The sequence below is a fragment of the Dunckerocampus dactyliophorus genome, chromosome 10, assembly GCF_027744805.1.
Source record: "Dunckerocampus dactyliophorus isolate RoL2022-P2 chromosome 10, RoL_Ddac_1.1, whole genome shotgun sequence".
Lineage (NCBI taxonomy): Eukaryota > Metazoa > Chordata > Actinopteri > Syngnathiformes > Syngnathidae > Dunckerocampus > Dunckerocampus dactyliophorus.
The window spans coordinates 18,536,644-18,562,876 of record NC_072828.1 but is presented as its reverse complement, the minus strand read 5'-3'; the positions used below and the strand labels follow the sequence as shown (position 1 = coordinate 18,562,876).

The 26,233-nt window shown below is 38.0% G+C and overlaps 1 protein-coding gene across 1 annotated transcript in view; it reads left to right on the top strand.

Annotated features, from left to right (window-relative positions):
- Positions 1–26,233, top strand: part of LOC129189074 (BMP/retinoic acid-inducible neural-specific protein 3-like) — a 67,018-nt gene that overhangs the window by 11,650 nt on the left and 29,135 nt on the right. The window contains exons 3-5 of the mRNA XM_054790382.1: positions 8,640–8,830; positions 12,057–12,241; positions 24,823–24,928. Of these exons, the coding sequence (XP_054646357.1) occupies positions 8,640–8,830; positions 12,057–12,241; positions 24,823–24,928 (482 nt within the window). The remainder of the gene's footprint in view (positions 1–8,639; positions 8,831–12,056; positions 12,242–24,822; positions 24,929–26,233) is intronic.

Below are 26,233 nucleotides of genomic sequence, written 5' to 3'. Positions count from 1 at the left end.
TAAACTGGGCAGCACATCATGCATGAACGCAGCATGAGGGAAACATATCAAATTAAAAGTGTTAAAGCAAGCAGCACTTCCATTGCAAATTGCATATTTACAATCCAAATGTGAATTCCACACTGTGGACATACTGAGCTTGCAAGCTTGTTGCTGTGTGGAGCACGTCATCGCTCGCACGCCGACATCATTATCGGCAGAAAAAACAATACCAATATTGGCCGACACTGTATATATTGGACATCCCTATTTTTTTTTAATCATTTTATTTTAAACGTGTGAACAGGTACAGTTGAATCAGTGATGAAAATTCATTTATAAAGAAAGAAGGTCATGCGAGCCCTTTTGTTCCAGTTCCAGATGTTCCTGTAAATTTTAGAGACTTCTGTGCGATCATCAGGTTAAATATCATATAAAACCATGTGTTGTTTAAAGCCACCATGAAACAGTGGAGAACCATGTAGCATCTACGTTGTAGAACAGAAATCTTTCCTTCTCTCCAAAAAAAATACAAATTGCTACTTAAAGTTAGACATAAATCCAAATAACACTCAAAAAACACTGCAAAGAATCCATAACAAATACAGTGTAAAATCTTTTGCTCTTTTAAGGTGAATAAATCATCTCAGGAATTAGCATACATTAACAAAAATTAACATACATGCTAAAGTGAAACAACATTCTACTAGATCTTTTATTTTAAAGGCTAAAGTGTCAGACAGATTCCAAATGTTCTGGCCAAATTTGGTAACTGCTGACCAATTTTTCAAAACAATTTACAGTGACAGTCGCCCCTCGCAATATTGCGGTTCGATTATCGCTCCCTCGCTATATTGTGTTTTTTCAGAAATGAATTAATTAATTAATGACCGCTGTTCTGGTAGACTATGGTCTATTATTAGTAAAAACATATTGAAATACAAGTGTTATGTAGTACCTTACATTACCTTAACACTGCATGAAGTCATGAAGTCAGCCATGGCACGTTCGACATGACAGTGAAGAGAAAGTTCTCCCCCCATCCTGTGTAGAAGTGGTAAGTTTTTGGCTTCTTAAGTTTAGAAGAAATAAAATCGAGGCTAACTGGTTAGCTCGCTAGCTTGCTAGCTAGCGGCAGTCTCGAGTCCCTGCAGCGTAAGTATTGCAATGTGGAGTAAACCATGAATAATAGCAGTGTAAAGGTGACTATAGGTGTGTTATTTCATGCCTACCGGGCTCTAATAATGTTTAAAAAAAAACTTATTTAGAAAGTCATAAACAGGTTTCCTATGCTCTAACTACGAAAATATAACATTTATTAACATTGAATCCTATATTGCGGAAACTCATGTAACGGGTCTTGACCAATTGTCCTCCTTGACCAAAGTCACGAAGATTAAACACTTCTTGCTGTCCTAAACGAAACACTTCTCCAATACATGACAATATATAAGTGTGGACCAAAAGGTGGAAGAAAGGACAAAATGCACAATCAAAGTAAAGTAAAGTTAATGTTAATGTTGTTATGAGTTTGTGATCAATTCAATCAATTTCTACTGCAAGTGTGTGTAGCACAGCGGTGTGCTTTCAGCATGCATACATGACGACATCGGCCAACATAAGCTTTGAAGACAGGCACGATCTCTTCCTGAAACTGTTGAGGAGCCTACGAGCAAGACAATGAACCCCAACTGCTTTGGAGCACAACTCAGTTGCTATGCTCAATCCAATCTTCTCTTCATCATCATGGTAGAATACAACTGATGGAAATATTGTATAAACAAATTCTCACGTATGTTTGAGTCCTTTCTGTGACATTCTAACGATCCAGTGATTAGACCTATTTGGAGTACGATGTAGGCCACCGCACATTAGTTTGGTAACAGGCTGTTAGGAGGTTGTGAATTGAAAGATTGTGTTAACCTTGGACTCTCATGTGTTCCCTTTGGGCGTTCTGACGTACATGCACGTTAGGTCAATTTCAGGTGTGAATGCGAATTATCTGGTGTGTTTCTCAGCATCCAGCCCTGTTATTGACTGGAAATTGTTTCTGACAAATAATTAGGTACGTTCACTCAGATGCCCTTGGCAGTCCGATGTACGATGGGAATTCTTCTGAAGAGACGTGCCGTTTTGTGTTTTTATCATATAGCTGCGTGTGATCTTGATGGGTGTAGGATTTCTCTGTTTACAGCATGGCTTAGTTTTTTTTTTTTAAGCAAGAGACCTTTAGAACTGATTTTTTTAATGTCACAGTCAAGCATAGGGTAGCGTGTCCGACTGGCTTTACCTCTCTTGTACAGTGTTTTTACTAAATTCATTTTGACTTTCTGATGACTACTTATGCTTGGATCCAAGTAGAAACCTTGTGGATTTTTTTATTAACCAAGGATAATGATTTCACACCATGGAGCATGGAAGGCCCGACTTTTTTTTTCTTTTCCCTGAGGCATTTTGCACAAGGAGTAATGACATTGACGCTGATCCAAACAATGATGTATGTTGGTCACATCACATATACATACACACCATAGATGTGACAGTATGTACAATCGTGGTAGAGGCATTTATTTTGTGCATGGCTTGTTGGAGATGTAGTAGTATTTCATATTTACCAAGCACATGAGCATGTGATGGGTTGTTAATGTGCCTTTGAAGGATTAAAAATGCTAAAAAACAAAACAAAACGTGTGTGTGGTAATTTATGGCGATGTGGCATGTGCTGAGTTACATGAAATGGAGTAAATATGGAATATTTTTGTTGCTTTAGTCCACACGTAACGTCTTACTTCCAGTAGTGTGCATGTGACATATGAAGAGACCACTCCGTCATTGTTCACTTTGGAGGAATATAGGACACAATACTGTATGTAATATTATGTCATCCTGTACCAAAATGAAAATACATTTTATTTTGCGTTTTATTTTTTTTGCTTAACAAGCAGCATCACAAACAAGCGCTACCATTTTACTCAAGGGCTCACGCTGCATGAATGTAAAGTCATCCCTCGTTTATAGCGGTTAATTGGTTCCAGACTTGGCCACGATAAATTCATTTCTGCGATATCGGCTTCAATGTTAATAAATTGAATATTTTTGTAATTAGAGCAAAGAAAACTTGTTTATGACTTTCTAAATATGTTTTTAACTTCATTAGAGCCCTGTAGACATGACATAACATGCCATTAGTCACTTTTACACTGCTATTATTCATTCACATCACGTTGCGCAACTATTATGCTGCAGGACTTGAGACGAGCTAGCGAGCTAACCAGCTAGCCTCAAATTTAGTAACTTAGAAGCCAAAAACTTACCACTTCCACAAGTAATGGGAGGAGAACTTTTTTTTCACTTTATCATGTCAGACACGCCATGGCTGACTTCATGCAGTTTTAAGGTAATGCAATGTACTGTAAGGCAGTGGTTCTCGAACTTTTTACCGTCGCTTACCCCTTAAAACATTTGACCCGAAGCCATCTACGATGTTGATTAAAAAATAATCATCACAAAATAATCATCAGACACAGAGCTTTCTGTTTCGTCCTTCTTGCGCCGTGCCGTGTTCAGGCATCCTCATAATTATGAGAGTTAGGCGCTAATTGTTTTTCAATTTTATTCACGTACCCCTTTTAACAGTTGGTGTACTCCTGGAGGTACATGTACCCCATTTTAGTTATTGTAAGGTAATGTCTCAATTTTTTGTGTCATTACTGCCGCCTAGTGACCAGAATACTACATATCACTTTTATTCTAATATGTTTTGACTAATAATAGTTCCCAAAGTGGGGTACGCATGCCCCTCAGGGTACACAGATTGCTGTAGAAGGTATGCGAATAAAAATTAAAAACAGCTTGACTACAGTAGTGCTAAACGCTAAGATTCACATTGAACAGCCACAGCTAGTAAATAGTACAGTGCAGAAGACAGATGACAGCTTGAAGTTGTTCATTGTTCTGTGTGCGTTAGATGAACAAAGAAGTAGGTTTGATGATGTTGTGCATTGAAAGTGTTAATCTTAAAGATTTTTCAAGATCATTTACAGTATATTGAGCTGGTCGTCTTACGTGGTGCTCTGAGTAATTGGTGTGTTTTCTGAGCTGCATGAGCCTGTAATTTGTTTGTTGACTGGATGCACTGACTATGTCAGGAAGCCCCCAATTTTGCACGTGAAGTAAATTTATGCTTTCACAAATAATGCGTCTTCTGACGGCGTTGCCTCCACTTTATTCGGGGGTTTTTGAACACATGTGTGACGCAGATTTAGACTTACTGTATGTGTATGACTTTCTCCGACGGTGCACAGACAGTCGTGCATTTTCTATTCTTCGTTTCATCTCATCCTTATTCACAAATGTTAATGCTTTGTATAAATGCACAGAGGTGAGGTTTAATAATGCTGGCGCTGTGCTGCTGGTTATTTTTGCTTGGTGCATAATCTCATGCTATATGTGCGCATATGTCCATTTGGCTCAGGAATAGATTTCTAGTTAATTAATTTCCTTATTGATTTCTGTACGTTTTGTGCCTTTGTTTTCATCCATCCACCCGTTTTCTATGCCGCTTGTCCTCACTAGGGTCACGGGCTTTTGTTTTCATAAATGTTTATAATAACTACATTTACGTGTAATATTAGTTGCCAGGAAATATCTTACACCTCTAAAGCTCTCTCTGTTTTAAATTAGTAGTCTATATGTGAAGTTGAAAAGACACATAATTTCTTTAATATTATGTCATAATATATCATATATTTAATAGATGTTTCATTGGGTGGTTTATGTTATTTAAGTGTGCAGGAGTGGGCGTACATGGTTTCCACTCAGATGTCTGAAGGGGTAAATGACTGTGAAAAGTTTGGGAACCACTGTAATAGTCCATAGTCTACCATGAAACAGCAGACGTTTTTTTATTAATTGATAAAATAGTGAGGGAGCGATAATTGGACCCCGATATTGTGAGGGACAGCTGTACAGTCAGTTGAGCAAGCGTGTCATGTTTTTGACTTGGTGTAATATTTTCAGTCTTTCTAGTCATTTCTATTAAGAAAGTCCCCTGTCAACTGTCCTTGTGGGACCTCCCATTAAAAATGGCAAAAAGTAGGAAGTTTGTGTGTGTGTGTGTGTGTGCGTGTGTGTGTGTGTGTGTGTGCACACCCTTGTTAAAAAAAATCATCCCAGAGAACCACAATTCGTGATTCACATTTTTACTAAGCTAGGTTTTTTGTTTTTGTTTACCAGGCGTTAACGTTCTTTTTAGCAGAACACAGCTCTCTGTTTCTGTGTTACTGTGTGAGTTCACATTAAATGCATGCATTCCCAGCTACTGGGTTTAATTCAAAGGTCTCATGACTGATTGCGGAAACTGCTGCTTGCAAGGATGTGGTCAAACAAAAAACAAACAAGCTACTGTGTTTTTTTCACTTTTCTTAACCATGGTTGTCTGTGCTCAGCTGTTCAAGTTTACAATTTCATTCACTTGCAAGTACCACACAAGTGGATTGTTATGGTTGGTGAGTAACACCCATCAGCTATTCCTAGGGTTGCCCTCATGATTTGTTTTATTCAGCACAAAGCTGCACCCTCAGGCTGCCTCAACGCTGTGATGGATCTGAGACATCTGGGCTCTGATGGACAGGTAACAGTTACTACTCCCCCTTCCATGATCACAGCCCGTGTAGCTACCTCCTGCAGAAACACAATGCTCAAGCGCCCTTGAAAGGGTAGATGACGGCTAGAAGTGTATCGAGCCCCCTGCTGCACGAAGCTTCAGCTGAAATAAAGATGCTCTGTGTGTGTGCTCATACGTGGTTCTAATTGAGCTTTACAGTCACTCAGCATCTATCTGAGAAATAAAACCTAAGTCTTTGAGAAACATCATGTTGTTGTGAATGTGTGCATATACTGTATATTTCATTTTGAAAAAGTGTTGCGGTCTTCAACTAAATAATTGTTGTGTTTCACTGTTCATTGTTCAGCTGTGGTATCACTCCTGTGTCCAAGAGTGAGGAGCATATCTCTGCGATGTTTCGATCCCATTCTTGCATCCCATTTCAAGCTGACCGCACCGATGACAATCCCCCACCAAAATAATGAAAAAAAAAAAAAATATATATATATATATATATATATATATACAGTATATGGTGTCTCGTTATAGGGAAGGACAGGCATGAAACAGGACTTAATTAGCTGTTTTCTGTGTTGAATTTTTCTCAGGGGGTCATTGTTATTGGTGGGGAATTGATTGGCAGCAGGCCTACACCCATGGGGCTGTGTGTTATTCTGGGCGATGGAAAATTAGTTGCAGCAAGGCTAGCTTTGCTTCACTGTTTGCTGCTGCGGGATGTGTGTCTGCTGGATGTGTGACTGCTTGTTTCTTTTTATGGCGGAACTGGTGTCCCTTCGGGGGTTTGTAGTTTTTATGTATAGAAAGCCACAGCAATACTTCTCTCATTTTGTTTCTGTGAAAAAAAATGATGTCAATCCTTATTTTAGATATTACTAAACGTCTACTTCGGCGTTTCCCTCCCTTATGCGTTACATTGGGGAGTTGGGATCGCATGTACCCACTCTTTTAGAGATTATTATGGAGATGATATATTTCACCTTTGTTTTGTCATTTTCAGATATAGTTATGTCTCATTAGTTAGGTTGCATAAATTGGTTATCTTTATAAAAAGATACTAATCTACATTCTAGAAGTGAATATGTTTTTTCGCATTTATTTGAAAAGTGACAGTACAAAAAAAATAAATGTTGGCTGGGAAATTAGCGGGGCTGCTAGCTTTAATCTGCAGTACCTGCATAAGCATGGGTTGCTTCATGTTATGAATGTTGAATATTTGATAGTGATAAGAACTCATTATCATTGACTTTTTAAAAAACTTTTATTACACCGAACATGCAGTTCATTTACAAAATTGCTGAAACAAAAGCAACCAATCTTAGTTTAACTCCAATTAATTATTCCAGATTATTTTACCACTCTTGTTCAGTTTCACGCGAGATCTGAGACGTTTTTCTTTGCACACACATGCGTGGACACCATGTTCAGATTACGTTTTAATAATTCAGTTTTTTTAAATTATTATTCAACTCCTCGTTGTCTTGTTCTGCTTTAGAGAAACCTCCAGTGGTCTTTTTGCCTTTCTCCATGGAAGGTCGCAGAAAAATAGTTGACAAGAGACTTTCGTAACAGAAATGAACAGAAAGACTGAACATAATCCATCAAATCAAAAACATGGCATACTCGGTCATGCAACAGTACATTCATGCATGTACTGTAATAAAGAGAAAAGTCAATTTAATGGCAAAAGAAAAGTCAATTAATGAATGCAATCACTCTTTGGAAGCTTGTGAATGATGCCACTGACGACACTCGCTGGTGGTGTGGGCTGTCAGCGGGTAGAACCAAGGCAGTGGAGCCAACTCGCCCTGGCTGGTGAGGTTTGCTGAGGGATGGGGAGAGCGAGGAGGGAGTGTCAGCTGTCATGCCAATGACAGTACAGTGTGAGTCCTTGAGTACAATGACGCCGTTTGTTGGTTGCGCAGCTTGTTATGTAAAATATGCAAGGCAAGGCAAGTTTATTTATAGAGCACAATTCGTACACAAGGTAATTCAAAGTGCTTTACAGAAGGGTGAATAATAAAAATAAATAAAAATAGAAAAAATTGTGGTCATTTTACAAATGATAGATTGCAATGAATAGATAGAAATATATTTTTTCTTTTTTTTTTGTGCAGCCCTACGCCCTGGACTGTTGACAAGTCAGTTGTATGTTTTGAAATGGCAAGATTGGGATTAAAATAAAAGAATACATTTATTGTATATTGTAAGTTTATGCATGTATGTTTGCATACGCACTTCTCTCAAAAAGGTCAGTGCCAGATTTGAACCCAGAATCACCTGGCTGTAAGGCAAACATTCGAAGCACAGCTTCACCATGCTGCCCACACAAATGCATGTCAGCTTTTTTCAGATATATGTATATATAACGTACTTGACAGGTTTGAAAAGTTTTTTTCATTCTTTGTTAGGGTATAACCTTCCTGATTATAAGCAGTATTTCAGTAATGGTAATCTGTGCATCAAGCATCTCTGCGTCTGCAATCAGCAGATAAAGACAGCTTGGCATGGTCCAAGGCCAGGCTGAATATCAAATGGCGTCAGATGAATCCTGCACCAGAAGAGGTGCTTGAAGCAGAAAGGGTCTGTCCAGGAGGAGAAAAATCGTATCGTGACTCCAGATGGGAAAAGATTAGCAATTATTTAAAATCCCCAGACACACACTGTGTTTCACTGTGGTGCAAAACCCCTACCAGATGAAACAAAATAGGACTATAAATCTAGAGATTCACTTTGAGGTCATGGTCATTTTTTACAGCCGTAAAGAACAGTCTACTAGTGAAAGTTAATATACAGTATAGCTTGTTCATATAAAAATCATGAAAATATTATCATTTGGCTTGTTCTAGAAGAAAAACAATGTCAAATTTATGTATTTATGCAAAAAAAAAAAAACAGATCTGAGTCTCAACGCCCTCATAATAGCTGACCTTGAATTGCGTCATTTGTGTGACTTGTTAGTCATTCTTTGAATGTGCTTTCACAGAGCGTTAATGTGCCATTTGCTTTCTAACTGTATGTTTACGTGACATTTCAGGGAGTTTGGACGATGGAAGGTGAACAGCCTGGCCCTGGAAAGGCAAGTGAACAATGGCTTTCCTTTTCCACTGGACCCAGAGTTCCTCCAGACCATTAGGCAGCTTGGAAGAAGGCCCAGTCTCAGTGCCATCACTGACAACATTATTAGGAAATACGGAACCCACTTCCTCCTCTCTGCGACCCTGGGAGGTAAATAAGTGGGAATAATTGGATCTGGTTCTGTTATTACACTATATCATGCTACTTGGAATCTAGTAGCTACTGGGGGTGTAACGCTACGCCACTAATGTACCTTGGTGTTAAGGTCACGGTTTGTTTCATTTTCAGTACAGTAAGGGCGCAAAATGCAAAACGTAACACTGCTTAGCTTTTACAGATTTAATGATTTTTGAAATGAAACAAAGTGCAAACTAACAGCAGGTAATTGTCCAAAAAATACAATTATCAAATAAAAAAAAACATTAAAAAAACTAAATATGAAATAGTATATAGTAGTTTTTAAAATATGTATAATGTCTTTTTTATTGTTTTCTTTTTCTTAAATGAAAGTACAATGATGCAGACAAGTGCAACACTGTCAGTGTGAACAGTTGTAATTATTTTATTTTTCACAAATTAAAGTTCCTTATTGCCTGAAGTGCAGAATTAATAGTTGCAGGTTGTATCCTCGTTTCCAGTCTCTGCTGAACAACGCTGACACACTGCTTTCAGGGGTCGGCAACCCACGGCTCCATATCCGCTTGCGGCCTTCGGCCTCCGTGTTCTCCTCCTCCTTCGCAGTGCTCAAATATTTTTTTTTAAATGCACATTTTTGAAAAGAGTTAAAAATATCAGATTTTCTGTAAGGCCGTGAATGCATCCTACCTGAGTTCTGACTAGTAATTGGGTGAGCGCGAGGAAGAAAGGGGGCATCCGTGTTTCCCTGACTGCTGTCGTTGAGACATGACAGAGGAGTCTTTTCCTTCCGTGGTACAGTAAACTAACCGTGAATATATCCGACAAAAAACAAACATCTCAGCAGAAAATATTTTTGGATTCTGCATGGACCGATTCCTTTTTCTGGTCGGACGTACGACACCTTCTTCACAGAAGTACAGATGACGTCTCAAGAAGCCTTTCCCTCGTACACCACTGTTAGAACTACAACCACAATAATAAGCATGTTGTTAAATAGCCATCTGTCAGTGTCAATCAAAACGGAAATGTATTATGCCATATACGTAGAGCAGACTTCTTGATACAGATCATCAGTCATATCATCTGCATTTGCATACATATCATTTGCTGGACAGCTATTACGGTACTCAAAAAAATTAGGACACACCATGGTGTTACTTTTCTAAGCCTGAACGCAAATCTATTTAGCAAAACATACTGTGTTATTATTCTGATAAATATGGCAGTGGCTGTTATTTAACCCCAATGTTTGACTTTGCATTACCATGTCCAAACATTTGTACACCATGGGTTGTCCTCATTTTTTCAAATGCCAGTATGTTGTTTATACAGTGTCCAGCAATTGGAGGATGCCCAGTAAAATACAATGTTGGCGTCTGCAACCTTGCATTTCTAGTCCAACGTGGATTATCTTTTTTCAGTGTTGACGGGACTAGAATAGAAAGATGTTCTCATTCATACCACACTTTGTTAGCTGGAGTCTCTTTATATGAATACTACATCACCTACATCACATCCAAGGATTTGTTTCCATTTGCTCACTCATACTGCATGTCTGTGCTCTGATAGCGTTTGATTAGTTACACTTATTCCACATTCCATGCAGCCACACAAAAGACGTTGGTTTTAATTTGTATTTTTAGACCTTTATGTCTCATAATTGTTTTGCATAATTTCCTAAATGTTCATGTTATATGTTTAATTTAATATATTTACTATATAATTGTTATTGAAGTAATTCTGTGTGGGGAAATCATTGCGTGACCCTTTGCTGATTTTGTTTTTTTACCCCTTTACAGTACTAAACAAACAGTCCATCATTTTTAGGGTCGGACTATTGTACAGAGAGACACCAAAAAACATCCTGAGCAAAAACTGCAAATACAGGTTATAAATTCATTTTGTATTGATTAGGTTAAATAAGTATATTGATCCCTACAAGCAGCAATAATTCCTTAGCTCCTTGCAAGATCTCACCTTGGATGATTCTGCAGGTGAGGGGTTAGCCCAGAATAACAAGGGAGGAGCTTGTTAATGAGCTCAAGGGAGTTAAGAATACGGTCACCAAGGAAACCACTGGTACCACACTTTGCTGTAATAGACTGAAATCCTGCAATACCCATAAGGTCCCCCCTGCTCAAGAAGGCACATGTACAGGTCCGTCTGAAATTTGCTAATGGATACTTGAATGACTCATAGAAGGCTTGGGAGAATGTGATGTGGTCAGATCAGACCAAAGTGGAGCTCTTTTGCTGGGTTTATAGGCAGAAAAATGTTGAGTGTGACCACAAGAACATCATCTATTATGAATAGGGTTGGATATTGTTTACATACAATGGATATCAGATGTACTTTTGCTTAAACTGTGCCCGACCAGTGCTTAAAAAAAGGGAAAACATACAAATGTCCAAAAACAATGCCTTTTTATTTTCATAAAATGTTGTGACATGCAAGTTGAAAAGAATAGTAATTAAAATACATTAGTAATATAACATGACTAAGTAATAAATTCACCTATAGAAAGTAAAATCCACAACAAATTGTCACAATTATGACAGCAAAACCCCGCCGCAATACAGAACACAGGGATTAAGCCAAAAAAAAAATGACGTGCTTGTATTGATGTTCAGAATTCCGCTGTTTTTTAATGTGCCTCACTCGCCTTGACTGTGATTGGTGGATAATGAGACAGTGTTGTGTTGCTGTTGTGGACAACAAGAGAGAAAATGTGTGTGCGGCATAAGGACTGAACACTGCTGTTGGCTTGTTAAGGTCGGCAAAAAAGTTTGTGTAAGGTGTCAGACTGTGCGTCTATCAGGATGTTATTTTAGTTACAAGACGTTACTTGCACAGTATCACCTTTAAGCACTTGTTACAGATAGCACCGAAATGAGACACCTGTAAGCTGCTTTTTTTCAGGTCCGGTTACTACTGTTTACGTCGGCATCGTTGCCATTTCAATACGCCGTTTCGGTACGCATCCGTAGTCACCAACTGTAAAACTTGTAATTACAAGTTTTGTAAATACAAATTAATTTATAACCTTAATTTAAATGCATTTGTTTCCTGGATTTTTTTTTTTTATTTATTATTTGCCTCAATCTGTTCAAATAAACCTACCATAAAAAAAAGTCTGGACAGTTCATATCTTTGTAAGGTGGTATAACTTTAAAAAAAATAAATATGCAGCGGATCAAGTAATTATTTTCCTCCCTGTATCTATTTTTACAATTCATAGGGGAAGAGTCTTTAATGATCTTCGTGGACAAGCGGAAGTTGAGTCGGTCATCTGAATTGAGTGACACCAATGGCACAGCAGTGCCTCTGGAGGCTCTCCACCAGCTTGCTGCCTCCTACTTCATTGACAGGGAGAGCACCCTGCACAAGCTGCACCACATCCAGATTGCCTCCACGGCCATCAAGGTAAAACTAACAGAAAAATCACATTAGGTTGTTCAAATATGTATTTGTGGGATTAAACAAATAAAACAGACGTCTCTCTGGGTTTGGGCATACAATCCTGCTTTTCCTACCAGCATGGGGCTGGAATGCAAGAATGGTGTAGCTTTTCGGTAATGCCGTTATGCTTTTTTGTGGGTGCTGGTGATTGACTGACTGTACTGAGAGCTAAGACGTGTCAACACGGTGATACATTATGGTGCTCTAGTACCGATCGCTCACTTATATTCATTAGTTGTCAAATTAATGCGCAGTCTGTGCTGTGACACAGTGGAATTAAAAGTGGTGGTTTTAATCGTCACAGTAAGTCTCCCATGTATTTTCACTTCTGCAAATTAATAACATTGTGTGATGAATGTGCAACATTTGCAATGCAAGTAACATTTCAAAACAATGTAAACTGATTTGTATTGAGCTCTCATTTTGTTTCATTGATTGATTAGGTGACAGCTAGTATAGGCTCCAGCTCCCTTTGACTTTGCACAAGATACACGGTGCGGTATAGATCATGGATTAATGGATTGATGGATTTTGCAGCACTCACGGACTGAAGTAGTGATAATTGAGGCACTGTGACTACTAGCAATAAAAAAAAACAGTGCTTAAATTTAGGGAACCTACGAAAAGCTGTGTAATTATTCGGACAAAAGCGGTTGTCTGTTTAGGATTATAGAATATGCATACGGCGAGCGGAGGGAGTGTGACCAATCACAACGGAGTGGGCTCGGCAGGAGGCGTGCCTGGAGGAGGGCTCAGGGTGGAGTAAATTACACACACCGTTTGGGCGGGAGGCAGGAAACCCAAGGAAACACTGCAGGAAGAGGTGCAGAGTCTGGAAGATCTAGAAAGCTATTGTGCGTGTGTAGCTGCTCTATAGTCCAGAACTCAATACAAAGGCCTGAAAATGAGTATAATACGTCCCCTATCAATTTGATGTACATTTACAGTGCATTTAGTTGTTCAAAACATCTTGCTGCTTTGAGGGAATGAAGAGCATAATTTTTCTTGTTCATCTTACTCTCTTATGTACTGACGTGTCATTGGGATTAGACATCCACAAAAGCAGAGAGAGCTACCAAGAAGGAGATGAAGCGAGCAGTATTGTTTGCTCATCGCCCATGTGTGCATTCACAGGCATGGAAGGCAAACAGCTAACTTTGCATATCAAGATATGCTTGTGTATGTAAATATCACTGTGCGTCTTTTACTGCTTAATACCTTCAGGGTGTGTTCATTCATCACTCTGTCAGTTCTTATCAAGCAGAATGAATTAAATTGGCTGAGTTTGCCCTTTGCACTGCAGACTGAATTCTCATTGTGTTTCCTCACATTTATTTAATGCGCTTTACCCTATTTTAGTAAACAACAAATCAGGATTACAGAACAATATCGCCACTTTCTTTGAGTACACCAGATTGTGCAGTTGTAGTATAATCAACTGCATTATTGAAGTGGACAATTTAGTTTTTTGGTAAAGCAAAAATATTTACCCAAAGGTATCAACTCTTCAAAACACAATAAATCACAATAAGGGATGACAATAATCTCCATAATCCCCAGCTTTCTGTTTATAAAAAAAATATGAATAACCATTTCAGTGAAATGCAATTTAGGAGATAATGGCAGGATTTACGGTGCTTTTTCTCATGAGAAAATTTTGGATTACATAATGAAATGTGCTGCATTGTGGTACTTTTTTTTCTTCAATAACTAATTTGATCAAAAGATGTAATTTTAGAAAAACATGTTGAGTTTTTTTTTTTTATGAAAAATAACTCGTGTTTGTAGACTGTGCCACTGACAGAGAGGTACATTTCTGGGGGAATTGTGTTGCAACGTCATTTCCACAAAGGGCTTTCTAAATTTCTAGTCAGACTCATCTCATGATATTTGTACTGCACAGTTCCGCGAGGGGCCATATTTACATACAAGCTGGATGTTAATATTTATTTAACGTATTGTACAGTATATCATGTTTGAAGCAGCATCGTTTTCTGCAAGAACATCAAAGAAGAGATAATGGACACTACTGATGCTGCATAAATACTAATGACATAATGAATGTTTATTTCACTGACATTTTTCCTTGTTTACAACATTCATACACAATTTCTAATTTATTTGTGATGGATCGTTCATTAGTGAAAGGGCTCTTTGAAGTAAATGACAGGAGCTGGTACTTTGAAGCAAACGAGCCGTCAAATAATTTTTTAGCCAAAAATTCAACCAGTCTGACTGTGAAATAAAAACCTGGATGCTGGACAGTGCAAGCGAAGTTTCCTAGTTTCCCCTTGTTTTTTGTAATGGAATCAGGTATAAATTAATTATGGATATAAAACAAACAAGTAAACACCAATTAATGGCAAATGCATTCACAGTTTATTTGAATTAAGTGCAACCAACACTTGTTGAATTAACAATGAATGAATTCACAGGTTGAATTAAATCAAGTCTGTGATTGATTCTGTCCGATCTACATGATTTCATCTTTAATTTGATACCTCATTCACTTCTCTACCCCAAGTATTAAAGAAGTTAGAGCAAATTTCATATCAGGAAATGGTACCTTTGGTTCGCATTGCATTAACATTGAGTGAAGATACAAGCTATGATCGACCCACAGTCCTTGGCAAGTGCAACCGTACTACAAAATATATAAATAACCTAGACTGTGACATTTGTTTTAAAAGTCAACACAGTAGCCATTTAGCTCCAACCAACCACACTGTAACCCTTGGTAACCAAAACAGTCGCCTTTACATCATCTGTTTCGTCATCCGTGTGCCCCACTCAATAGGCATGACTACTCAACTTACGCCAATTGATTACCTTTTAAACGATCAATATACTGTATGTCGTCTTGAATGGAAACTTTGCTGGACACAGATTGATGTAGTTGGATCATAGGTGTAACAATTCATAGATACATAAATGTATCTATGAATTGTTACACCCCTATTATTTACGTATTAAATTGGTTATTTTCTGTTACTATGTCTACTATATTGGGTAATACAAGTGCAAAGGTAACTGTAGGGATATTGTTTCATGTCTAGAGGGCTCTAATGTTAAAAACCATATTCAGAAGGTCGCAAACATTTTTTTTTCTATGCTCTATCTACGAAAATATTCCATTTATAAATAAGGAATCATACTTAATTCACTTATCACAGTCGGTCGGTCAAAAATGATAGTGATGCATGGCTTGAAGGACTTTATTATATCAACCCAGCAATCAAAGTAATAAAAAATGAGGCACATAGGAGTCCAAACGTAGCACCTTTGCTGTCACATCATATGATTAATCAGAAGTTCAATTTCTGTAATTTCCTTTTAGATCCCCTTTCATTTGACAAACATTTTGTACTGGGAGTTAAGGGGGCACGTAAATCTGATCTAACGTGATGAGACAGCAACAAAGGTGTCCTATTTAGCAGGCCTTTAGCAAGGGATAGAGGTACGTCAGGTATACAGGAAAATAAGCATCAATCACTGCTATTTCCTTTGATTTCCAGCCCATGCTCAGCTGCATTGAAGAGTCATTAAATTGAAGTTGGGACGGGAATTTCATTGATGTGGAGGAGAAGTGAAAAGAAATGTTTGACCCAATTTGCTGTGCGTGTCTTGAGTGTTCATGGGGCGTTACACTTCCTTTGTCAGAGTAGAAAATGACCAAAATGTCAGAGCCTGAGCTTCAGAAATCAACTAGATAGTAGGGGTGTGAACGATAAACCGATGCGACCGGCTATCCGGTTTGACAAGCGAACGATTCCGCTGCGCTGGAACCAGCCTCAGCCATGAATCTTTAGATTCATCGATTGTGGAGACATGCATCGGGTATCGCAAGAGAAGCAATCAGATGACAGAGTGTCTTTTAAACAACGCAAGAGCCTGGGCTTCCGGCGAAACGATTCTCATGCATGCTCCATAGCTTGCAATGAATGAAGACGAGAATGGATATAAATAGTAGCAATTGTGCTAGTTAGCTGGTCACCACGAAGATTTTCAACACATCAGCAAAAAAAATAAAACTAAAGTTTGGAACCTCTTTGGATTTTTTTTCAGGAAGGGTGCAAAAGTTGATCAGCCAGACCAACATATATAACTTTTTTGCAGTAACAGCATGGTACCTTTTTGCCTTGTAACTTTTTTACTTTTAAATGTTGCACCTTTGTTACCTACCTGGAGTGTTGAAAACACCATGCTCAGTATGAAATGTACGATTACCATTGTTATGACATCGAATCAAATTTGGATCCTGTGTTCAGCAGGTTACTGAGACCAAAACCCACAGCTCTTAGTCTTGCAAATGAGGTGAAGCCAGGGCCGAGCCAGAACAATAGATGCTAACGAGCCAGTATCAGAGTCGTTCATACCCAACTCAGGGAGCGACACTTCCCTTTTATCGGAGGTGCTAATAGCAGGAGAGGATTATACCACTACTCCGCCCAGGCTTAGTGTAAGGAACCAATAGAAGGAGGGTGTTGGCACACCAATTCCGCATGTATTTGAGGCCTAGGCTACCAGCACTTATTAGTTCGCTGACGAAGCTCTTCGGATGAGGAGCGAAACGTCCGACACCTTCTTCACAGAAATACAGATGACGTCTCAAGAAGCCTTTCCCTTGACAACTCCTGTACGACTGAGAGCCTACACAGACGCATTGTTATGACATTTTGAGTATGGCATAGTTTACTTTTCCAAGCTAACACAGCATTTTCATTGCACCCATGTGACAAATACAGTAGTTCTATTTACTTACATGTGCTTAGAAGAGATGTGTCATTACTTAAGTGGCTTTGCCATATTTATTTATTTTGTACTATTGATTGGACTGAAGGTTAAGACTTCTGTTTTCACATCGTTATATTTTATATAGATAAATCAATGTTTATTGTCATTGCACACAGTATGCAAAGAAACTTAGTTTGGTGGCACCACTTCTATTTCTAGCAACATTAAGATATGTTAAAACTTGTTCCAAATGTAACAGGCAGATATTTAAATTGTAAAATATCGATCCCATCAAACAAAAAGACGTTCATTCAGCAAGTCTTTTTTTGGGTCTTCGTCTAAACAATAAATACATTTGACGTGTTATTCTGTTGACTTTATTTCGGCCAGTGCCTTACAGCATGCTTGGGGATATGATCGGCTCTTTTACACATTTGAAAATACGGACTGTGAGATTGTCACTTTCATATAATTGTCATCTTTATTTCATAATCTAAAATTAATATCTACATCAACATTAACCGTAGAATTTAATCGAATCAAATTTTGTTTGTACGCTGCATCGAATCATATTGAATTATTTTGTTTTTAAAATATATTGTTTTTGAACATAACCTGTGTATCTCGATTCAAATCGAATCGTCCATCACTAACATATTTACATCCCTAATAGACAGATAGACATCCCATAAACGAGGAGAAGGCTGCCACTCGCTGCAGTGAGTAAGTTTATGGCGGCTGAGGAATGGATGCAGCTTTGTACGTCAGAGGCAGTCCAGTACACAGAAAGAACAAAGCTCTCAGTGCCTATTATCACTGACATTGACAAATAACTGTTGACTTGCTGATTTTCTATTATCCTTTCATGACCAGTTCAGCCTTTCACAGGAGCAATACTTTTGAACCTCAGAACCTGACAGAAAATTGTAGTTTGTAGTTCGCGTTTCTGGCTTCAGTCTATTGTACAAGATAAGAGTTATGCTGAGATTAAATGTAATGATTTAGAATTACATATGGCACCCAAAGTTTTAAGTGTGTGTGCATATGTACAGTGAGAGCTAAATTAACCAAAGTCAAATTCTTTGTTTGTGTAAGCATACTTGCCCAACACAACCGATCCTGATTGTATATAAAATGGAGCTGGTTTTATCGGATTATTTTTACATAATAAATGTGCCTCAGAGCAGTCTGTCTCCATAGACTATGTTAACAAGTTAAATACTGCAGAGGAAGTGCTGAGGACTGACGTTAGTGACTACCCTAGTGACTTCCCTAGGCTACTCTCCACGTATGTATGTCATCGTCCTATTCAGATTTTTTTTTTTGTAGATATGTGCACTTTTCTGCTACACAGTGTGAACAATTATTATTAGGGAAATGAACCACCATTCGTTTTATCCCTAAACTTACTGTTGACACAGTAAAATGAGTCAGTTCATCCAAAATTACATTTAACCTCAAACATGAATGTTTAATAAAGGAAAAGTGACTTTTATCTTTTTAAGGGAGATAAGAGTGAACACAATTATTAGATAGCTATTAGTGTGAATAGTTTTTACGCTGCCAAATTACAAATCATGCCTTTATTTCTACTTTTCAAAGTAACTCAAAGTAAGTGAATTATATAAAATCTTTCTTCTATGGAGTTTTTCAGTTACCTGATCGGTTCAAGTGTGATATAGCAACCACAACCTAAAAAAAAAGTGTTTTTTCTTCCCTCACATTTGAGTAGAGCTCACAAATGCTCAACAGCAGGATCTTATTTGTGATCTTTAACGTTTTTGACCCTAGCCAAGCAGTGAGTGCTATGACGAGTGTGATGGAGCGTTGTCCTATATAAAGATCATTGATGATTTGGGTATTTCTTGTCCAAATCTCGACGCTTCAATGTGCTTTTCTCACATTTAATTCAAACAAATATTCTTCACATTTAAGGTAGAAATGAAATGATGAATATAAATGGTAAATCTAAATCAAAACATGAAATGTAAATGTTTAATCTAAATGTAAATACAAATCAATTTGTTAAATCTAAAAATTACTTTTAACTAAAAATGTTAAATCTAAATTAAATATAATTTTTTTATTTAAATGTTGAATTAATTGTTAAATCTTGAAATAAACGTTTCGAAAATATGCAAATAGTCCACGCCTCTCGGCACGCACAGACCCACCGTCAACCTTTTGTCTTGGAATACAGTGAAACAAAGTAATCCCTCGTTTATCGCGAGCAGTGGCGGAGCCAGAAATTTTTCACTGGAGTGGCCAATAGGGGTGGCAATAAGTTGATATCTGAAATGTCTAGATTTGCCAGTAGGGTGGCCGGAGAGTGACCAAGCGTGGCCACGGCCACCATTGGCCACCATTGGCCACCACGAAGCTCCGCCACTGCTTGTGGGCTCCCAGCACAATGACAAAGCAGTCAAGGGCACAGTGAGAAGGAACTACCGCTGTCGCTACGGAGCCGAATGTTCAATGTCCAATGTGAAACAAATTTCACCACGGTACACCGCGGACATGTCTGCATGGTGGTGTTACAATTTCTTCTTCTTGGTAGTGGTAGGAGTTGAGTGGCAACCGGCCTTGGGGCACATTACTGCACCTACCATGTTGGAGTTTGACTCAGAGTTACGAACGGTTTTATCTCGTCGCGGAAGCCGATATTATCCGATCTTCAAAATACAGCAGATCGGCAACCGATCCCGAAGATTGGATCGGGACATCCCTAATATTTATATTTTGAATTTATATATTTTGTATTGAAAAAAACGTGATGACAATTAATTGGAAGTGTGATGTGGCGACAGGCGACTGTATTCAAAACTGTGGCTGCATTTTATCAGGAAAAATATATATGTCACTTTTTTGCTGGGCTTTGTCTTCTAAAGCCAGACATAGGTTGTGAATGAGCGTTTTTGCATCGGTGTAGGTATAGGCTTGAAATTAACACATGGACGTCACAGGCTTGCATCACAAACTGCATGTTCAAATATAGCCTTGAGGTGTAATTAAATATCCCATTAAATGAAACTGTAGAGTAGAGTCGGCACAAGAATGCTCTACGCAATTATGGCACACTAATAATGCCTCTACCAACACATACATATAATTTACATATTCCATTTTGGAATAATATAATATTTCCTGACATTCCCTGGAAAAAACCCAAGATGTTAAAGATAATGAAATACACTAACTAATTGCAAAGAGTGTCAGAGCACACATGCCCAGGAAGCTTGTTGGTTTTGCAATTGGTCACTTTACTATGCATAGATGTTAATCTTTAAATCAGCATTTTCGCCCAAAAAAGCTATTGCAAAATTCCATATTGACCTCTTGCTATGAAATGTTAATCGAGAGAGAGACTTTTCTGCTTACTTTTCATTGGTTTTGAGTGCCTTTGTTCTGCCATAACAGTAATGCAAAATTAACAAAAAATATTATAAATATTCCTGGGCAACCGAATGAATCTGTTACAGTTCATGGTTTGTCTCATTTTGATGTACACATGTTCAAATTCTGGCTCTGTCAAGGTAAAACTGTGGTAGTGAATTGAAGAAGGTCAGATTTTACGTGGACAGCGATAATCCAATGTCAGGAAAATATGCTTTGTTATTGTACTTATAAAATGTTTTGTGACCATTATTATTCTGAAAGAACTTGTCTTGTCTTTTGTCTATTTTGGAGCCAGCAGAAAAATTTCCATTGACAACTAATTACTTTCCTGCAAAAAAAGATCATATTTGTAACACCACTTGAACACGGTATGGTTTATTTGTTTCAGACATGCTTAACGAGTTACATTAACAAACATCACGTGGTTACATGTGCACAATTCAACATGTCTGAAAAGGAGTAGGAAGAAGCATAGCTCATTTAATCCTACCCATTCTCCATGTCTATTACTAATAAATCATTCACACCATAACTTTTACATGCTGACACGTAATATTTCACTAGCTAACATACATAGACTATACACAATAATGTAGGTAGAATTATATCAGGGAAAGAAATCCCTTAGGAATAGAAGACCTAATGCTAACCAAATGTGTGATCGCTCCTTAAGACAAAGTATTTCAATATCCTCAGCCCATTTTCGTTTACTTTGAGGGCCATGTACAGTCTTGGAGATTTTATACCTCCCACACAGGCACTTTGGTTTCCACAGGGAGAAACTATTATAGTTGAGGTGAAACCTTCCCTCGCACCAGGAGACTGCCATTGTGTGTGGTTTTAACAGAATGAAAAAAGCCCCTCAGATAACTGTGATTGAAGTAATCGCTTGACAATATAATCACATCATAGTTTTCTTTTCAGCCGTGCAGCAGATGGGTCAAAATGGTCTTTGTGTTGTGTGGCACCGCTGTGAAAATAACTGTGGGCATAAAAAGAAACTAGTGTTTCGAAATATTTGCTGGTGGTCCTGAGGAATTCCTCATTTATCGCGGTTAATGGGTTTCACACCCAACTATGATAAGTGAATTTCCGCCAAGAAGGATTCCTTATTTATAAATGAAATATTTTTGTGGTTAAAGCATAGAAAAGCTGTTTACGACCTTCTAAATATGGTTTTGAACATCATTAGAAGCCCTCTAGACATTAAATAACACCCCTATAGGTAGGATTAAAGGGGATTAAATAAGCCGTGCTTCTTCCTACTCCTCCTTCTTGGACATGCAGAATTGTGAATTGTGTTATGTGATGAACTCCACTGTAATTTGTGTGCATGTTCAAGATGAATTAAGCCATTACCATTACCATAATCACCACTGGTATTACCCAGTATAGTAGCTATAAAAGTAAATAAACCATTTAACACATAAATAAGACCTGTCTTTGTGTGTGTTACTATAAATGTGTTCCCTATGGGACCTGAAAAATAGGCAGACAGGAAGCGACGTCACGGTTTCAGAGTTTCTGCTTTTTGTGGGTAACGGCTGCAAAAGTAGGCCCTGTTTTTATTCGGGATTTTTGTGCCTGTTGCGCGATAATTCAAACCTGCAATAAAAGCCTATTATTTCAACAAGCAGCTCTGATCCCTGTGTGTCTCACCGAACATTACAGTAACACTACTGACGCCTACTGACCAGTGTAGAATACTGCATTTCATCAACGTCTTTGAATGCGTATTTTAAATGCCTTATATTTTTATTTGAGTTAATTTAGCCATTTTAATGCCTGAAAGTGCAGAAAATATATAACATTTGTTAAATATGAATATTATTTGACTACTAATAGGCCGTAGTCAACCCCGAGACAGCATGATTTATTAACAAAATTTGAAGCAGAGCGACCGTATGTCTGTTTTAGCCAGTACTAGTGATCATGCATCAACAATAATGTCTAAACATATGCAGTAGTAGATTAGCGTGGCAACCAGAAATATAGAATGTGACATGCAGAAAGTCTCATAGATTTACATTATTTAGTGATTTGACAGTCAAATTAAATTGCATGTCTTAGAAACTGCAAAGAGAAAATCAGACAGGATCTTTTTGATGGTCCGCTCAAAATACCAAGAGAAAAATGTATAAACGTGTTGACCTCCCTCCGCTCACACACCCTCCTGCTCCATGATGTCATCATGACGGAGTAAAAGAGGATTCCAATAACAACCTGTGCAGCTCTGCTGAAATCCATGCCCAAGAGGATTAAGGAAGTACTCGATAATAACAGTGCTCACACAAAATATTGACACTGTGGGCACAATTTGGACATGTTCATTGATGTGTACTCACTTGTGTTGCCAGTAATTTAGACAGCGATGGCAGAGTGTTGAGTTATTTTCAGAGGACAGTAAATCTATGCTACTTTTCAAAGTTCCTTGTGGTTCAAGTTAAAGTTAAAGTTGCGAAAACAATTGTGGTTGGAACTGTGAAACATTGTCACTCCTTCGCCAGTGTTAATTTGATGGCAGTGTTTAATGTTTCAGTCATTGTTTTTTGACTAAAATCTATGTTTGTTTTAGTCGTATTTTAATCATCTAAATTAGATTTAGTTTTAAGTCGACAAATGTTTACATGTTCCTGAAATGTTGACTGGATAAAGCTTTAAGTGAACTAAAATATAAAGGATAAGGCATCTTTAAAGTTGAATGATTACAGCAATAGATTTGTAATTTCAAACTAACCTTAGCGTTATGTTATTTTAACTGCAAGTAAAACAACATTCATATATTTTTTCAGATATTATATGATTAATATGACACAGTAGACGACTGAAATGAAATAGTAAATCAACTCTGCATAACACACTAGGCATTTATGATGCAACTCTGCTCTTTCTCAGCAATAAAAACAGTAGTAAAACATAACATGCAAAATTGTTATTGTGTAAGCTGTCAGTTCTCTTCGCTTGGATTGAGTGACTCGCTTGCAGATGCCACTTTAAATTAGTTGTGTTTTTACCATTGATAATCGCTCCACATCGTTTACACAGCATTTAGTTGTGCTTTTATGTTATACCAGAGCATATTTAATTGATATACACTATTTATCCCATCCATCCATCCATTTTCTATACCGCTTCTTCCTCATTAGGGTCGCGGGGGCATGCTGGAGCCTATCCCAGCTGACTTCGGGCGACAGGCGGGGTACACCCTGGACTGGTCGCCAGCCAATCGCAGGGCATACACTATTTATGTTTCATTTTATTTTAACTATAAAACAAATAACATTATTTGTCGATTGTAACCATCTTGCTTCAAGCCAGCACTTGATTAGCAATGATCGTGTACCATTGTTCAAGGTTGCTCGTTAGGCACACAACAGCCAGAAATGAAGGGGAATAACTACACAGAACACTAACCATAGTCATGGTGTAAGATAAAAGAGAAGAGATAACAGATAAGTAAAAGACTCTAAGGGCAACTACCTATATTACATGCGACCCTAAAAGAGGAGAAGCGGTATATAAAATGGATGGATGGATGGACAAATAATAAATCGCATAACATAAAACATGTAATATTAACAACTATTTACAGAGCAGTCCAGCAAATCATGCTGGGAAGCAGCATGTGCCGATTCAAACTTGATATTTGATTTTGTGAAAAAACAAAATGTACTTGCATTTTTAGAATGGGGTAGAATATGGAAAAAAAAAAAAAAAAAACGGAATTGTAGTAATTGTTACAGTCGCTATCATTTTTTTTTATTTTATGTAATTAATTAATTAATACAGAATCTTACATCACAAAAGTTAGTAAACACTAAATCCTGTTTTTACAATGTAGAAAGTATGTTGTTTTATCAAATTAAATGTAGTCACCCAAAAGTCATTTTTTAACACTTGTGTCTTCTCAGCATGCAACCTCTAGCTCAGTCCTTACAGCGTGTAGGGACACTTGTTTAACATCAGCAGTGAAACATAAAACAATTCAATTCTATCTTAGTTTATGCTGTGATGTGTTATAGCTTCTTCCGTCACAAAACATTAGTGCATACCTTACGTAAAGGCGGTTAATCAAGTTAGACCTCAGGTGTTTGTGGTGTTTGCACATTTGTAGTGGTCGATTTACATAGTAATGAATAAATATGACGTGGGGTTTGAAAGACAGCATCCTGAGTTTGAGATTTGCAGCCCACACACTCACAAAACTAACAAAACTCCCTAAGTATGATCATGACATGATTTGCACAAAGGCTACTTCTTCCAAAATGGTGGTTTGGGAGTGTGGAATGAAATTATGTTTTTAATATCATTATTTACGCCGTGTTTGTTCTGTCACTTTTTTCTGTACATGTTTTTGGTGGGTTTGCATTTCGGTTGTATCTAATTGTTATGTGTCTCCGTTTTCCTCCTTTAAGGTGACTGAAACAAGGACAGGCCCTCTTGGATGCAGTAACTATGACAACCTCGATTCTGTCAGCTCCGTTTTGGTTCAGAGCCCTGAAAACAAGATTCATTTGCAAGGTTGACCATCCATAATTGAACTCACACTATTTCTGATGGAATTGTCACACTGTCTCTTTTCTGGCAAACTCATAACTGCAGCACATGAGTGTCAGAATGAATTTAGCTTCAGTCACTGTCTTTTTTTTTTTTTTTTTACAATCCTCAGTTGGCGGTCTTTGAAGTGTATACCAGGCTGTAATGACTGAGAACAAAAGCTGCAGAATTGTGCAGCAAAAATAAAACTTTCAGTGGGCATATTGCAAATTATCCTGAGCATATGTCAAGAGACAGAACACAAGAAATTACGAGTGCCTGGTCTTAAGGATGTCGCCTACTATTGCAATCAAATTTTTCAGACATTTAACTTAAAAGGGATAGTTTGGATTTTTTTTTTACACAAAGTTGTATGACATCGCCATCAGCAGTGTAGTGTATCAACAGTGACTTATCCCCCCACTTTAGCAAAGTTCTGGTAGGAATGTATTTTATTAATGTATTTATTGGAGGGGTGGGGGCGCCACACACGCTGTCTGCCATCTGCCCTGAACAGTGTAAACCGGGATTCATCCGTGAAGAGAACACCTCTCCATCATGCCAGACGCCATCGAATGTGAGCATTTGCCCACTAAAGTCGATTACGATGACAAACTCGAGTCAGGTCGAGACCTGGATGAGGACGACGAGCATGCAGATTCTGAGACGGTTTCTGACAGTGTGTGCAGAAATTCTTTGATTATGCAAACCGATTGTTTCAGCAGCTGTCCGAGTGGCTGGTCTCAGACGATCTTGGAGGTGAACATGCTGGATGTGGAGGTCCTGGGCTGGTGTGGTTACACGTGGTCTGCGATTGTGAGGCTGGTTGGCTGTACTGCCAAATTCCCTGAAACGCCTTTGGAGACGGCTTATGGTAGAGAAATGAACATTCAATACACGAGCAACAGCGCTGGTTGACATTCCTGCTGTCAGCATGCCAATTGCACGTTCCCTCAAATCTTGCGACATCTGTGGCATTGTGCTGTGAGATAAAATTGCACATTTCAGATTGGCCTTTTATTGTGGGCAGTCTAAGGCACACCTGTGCACTAATCATGGTGTCCAATCAGCATCTTGATATGGCACACATGTGAGGTGGAATGGATTATCTCAGCAAAGGAGAAGTGCTCTCTATCACAGATTTAGACAGACTTGTGAACAATATTTGAGAGAAATGGTGATATTGTGTATGTGGAAAAAGTTTTAGATCTTTGAGCTCATCTCATAAAAAATGGGAAAAAAAACAAGTGTTGCGTTTATATTTTTGTTGAGTGTACATTCAAAAGAGTA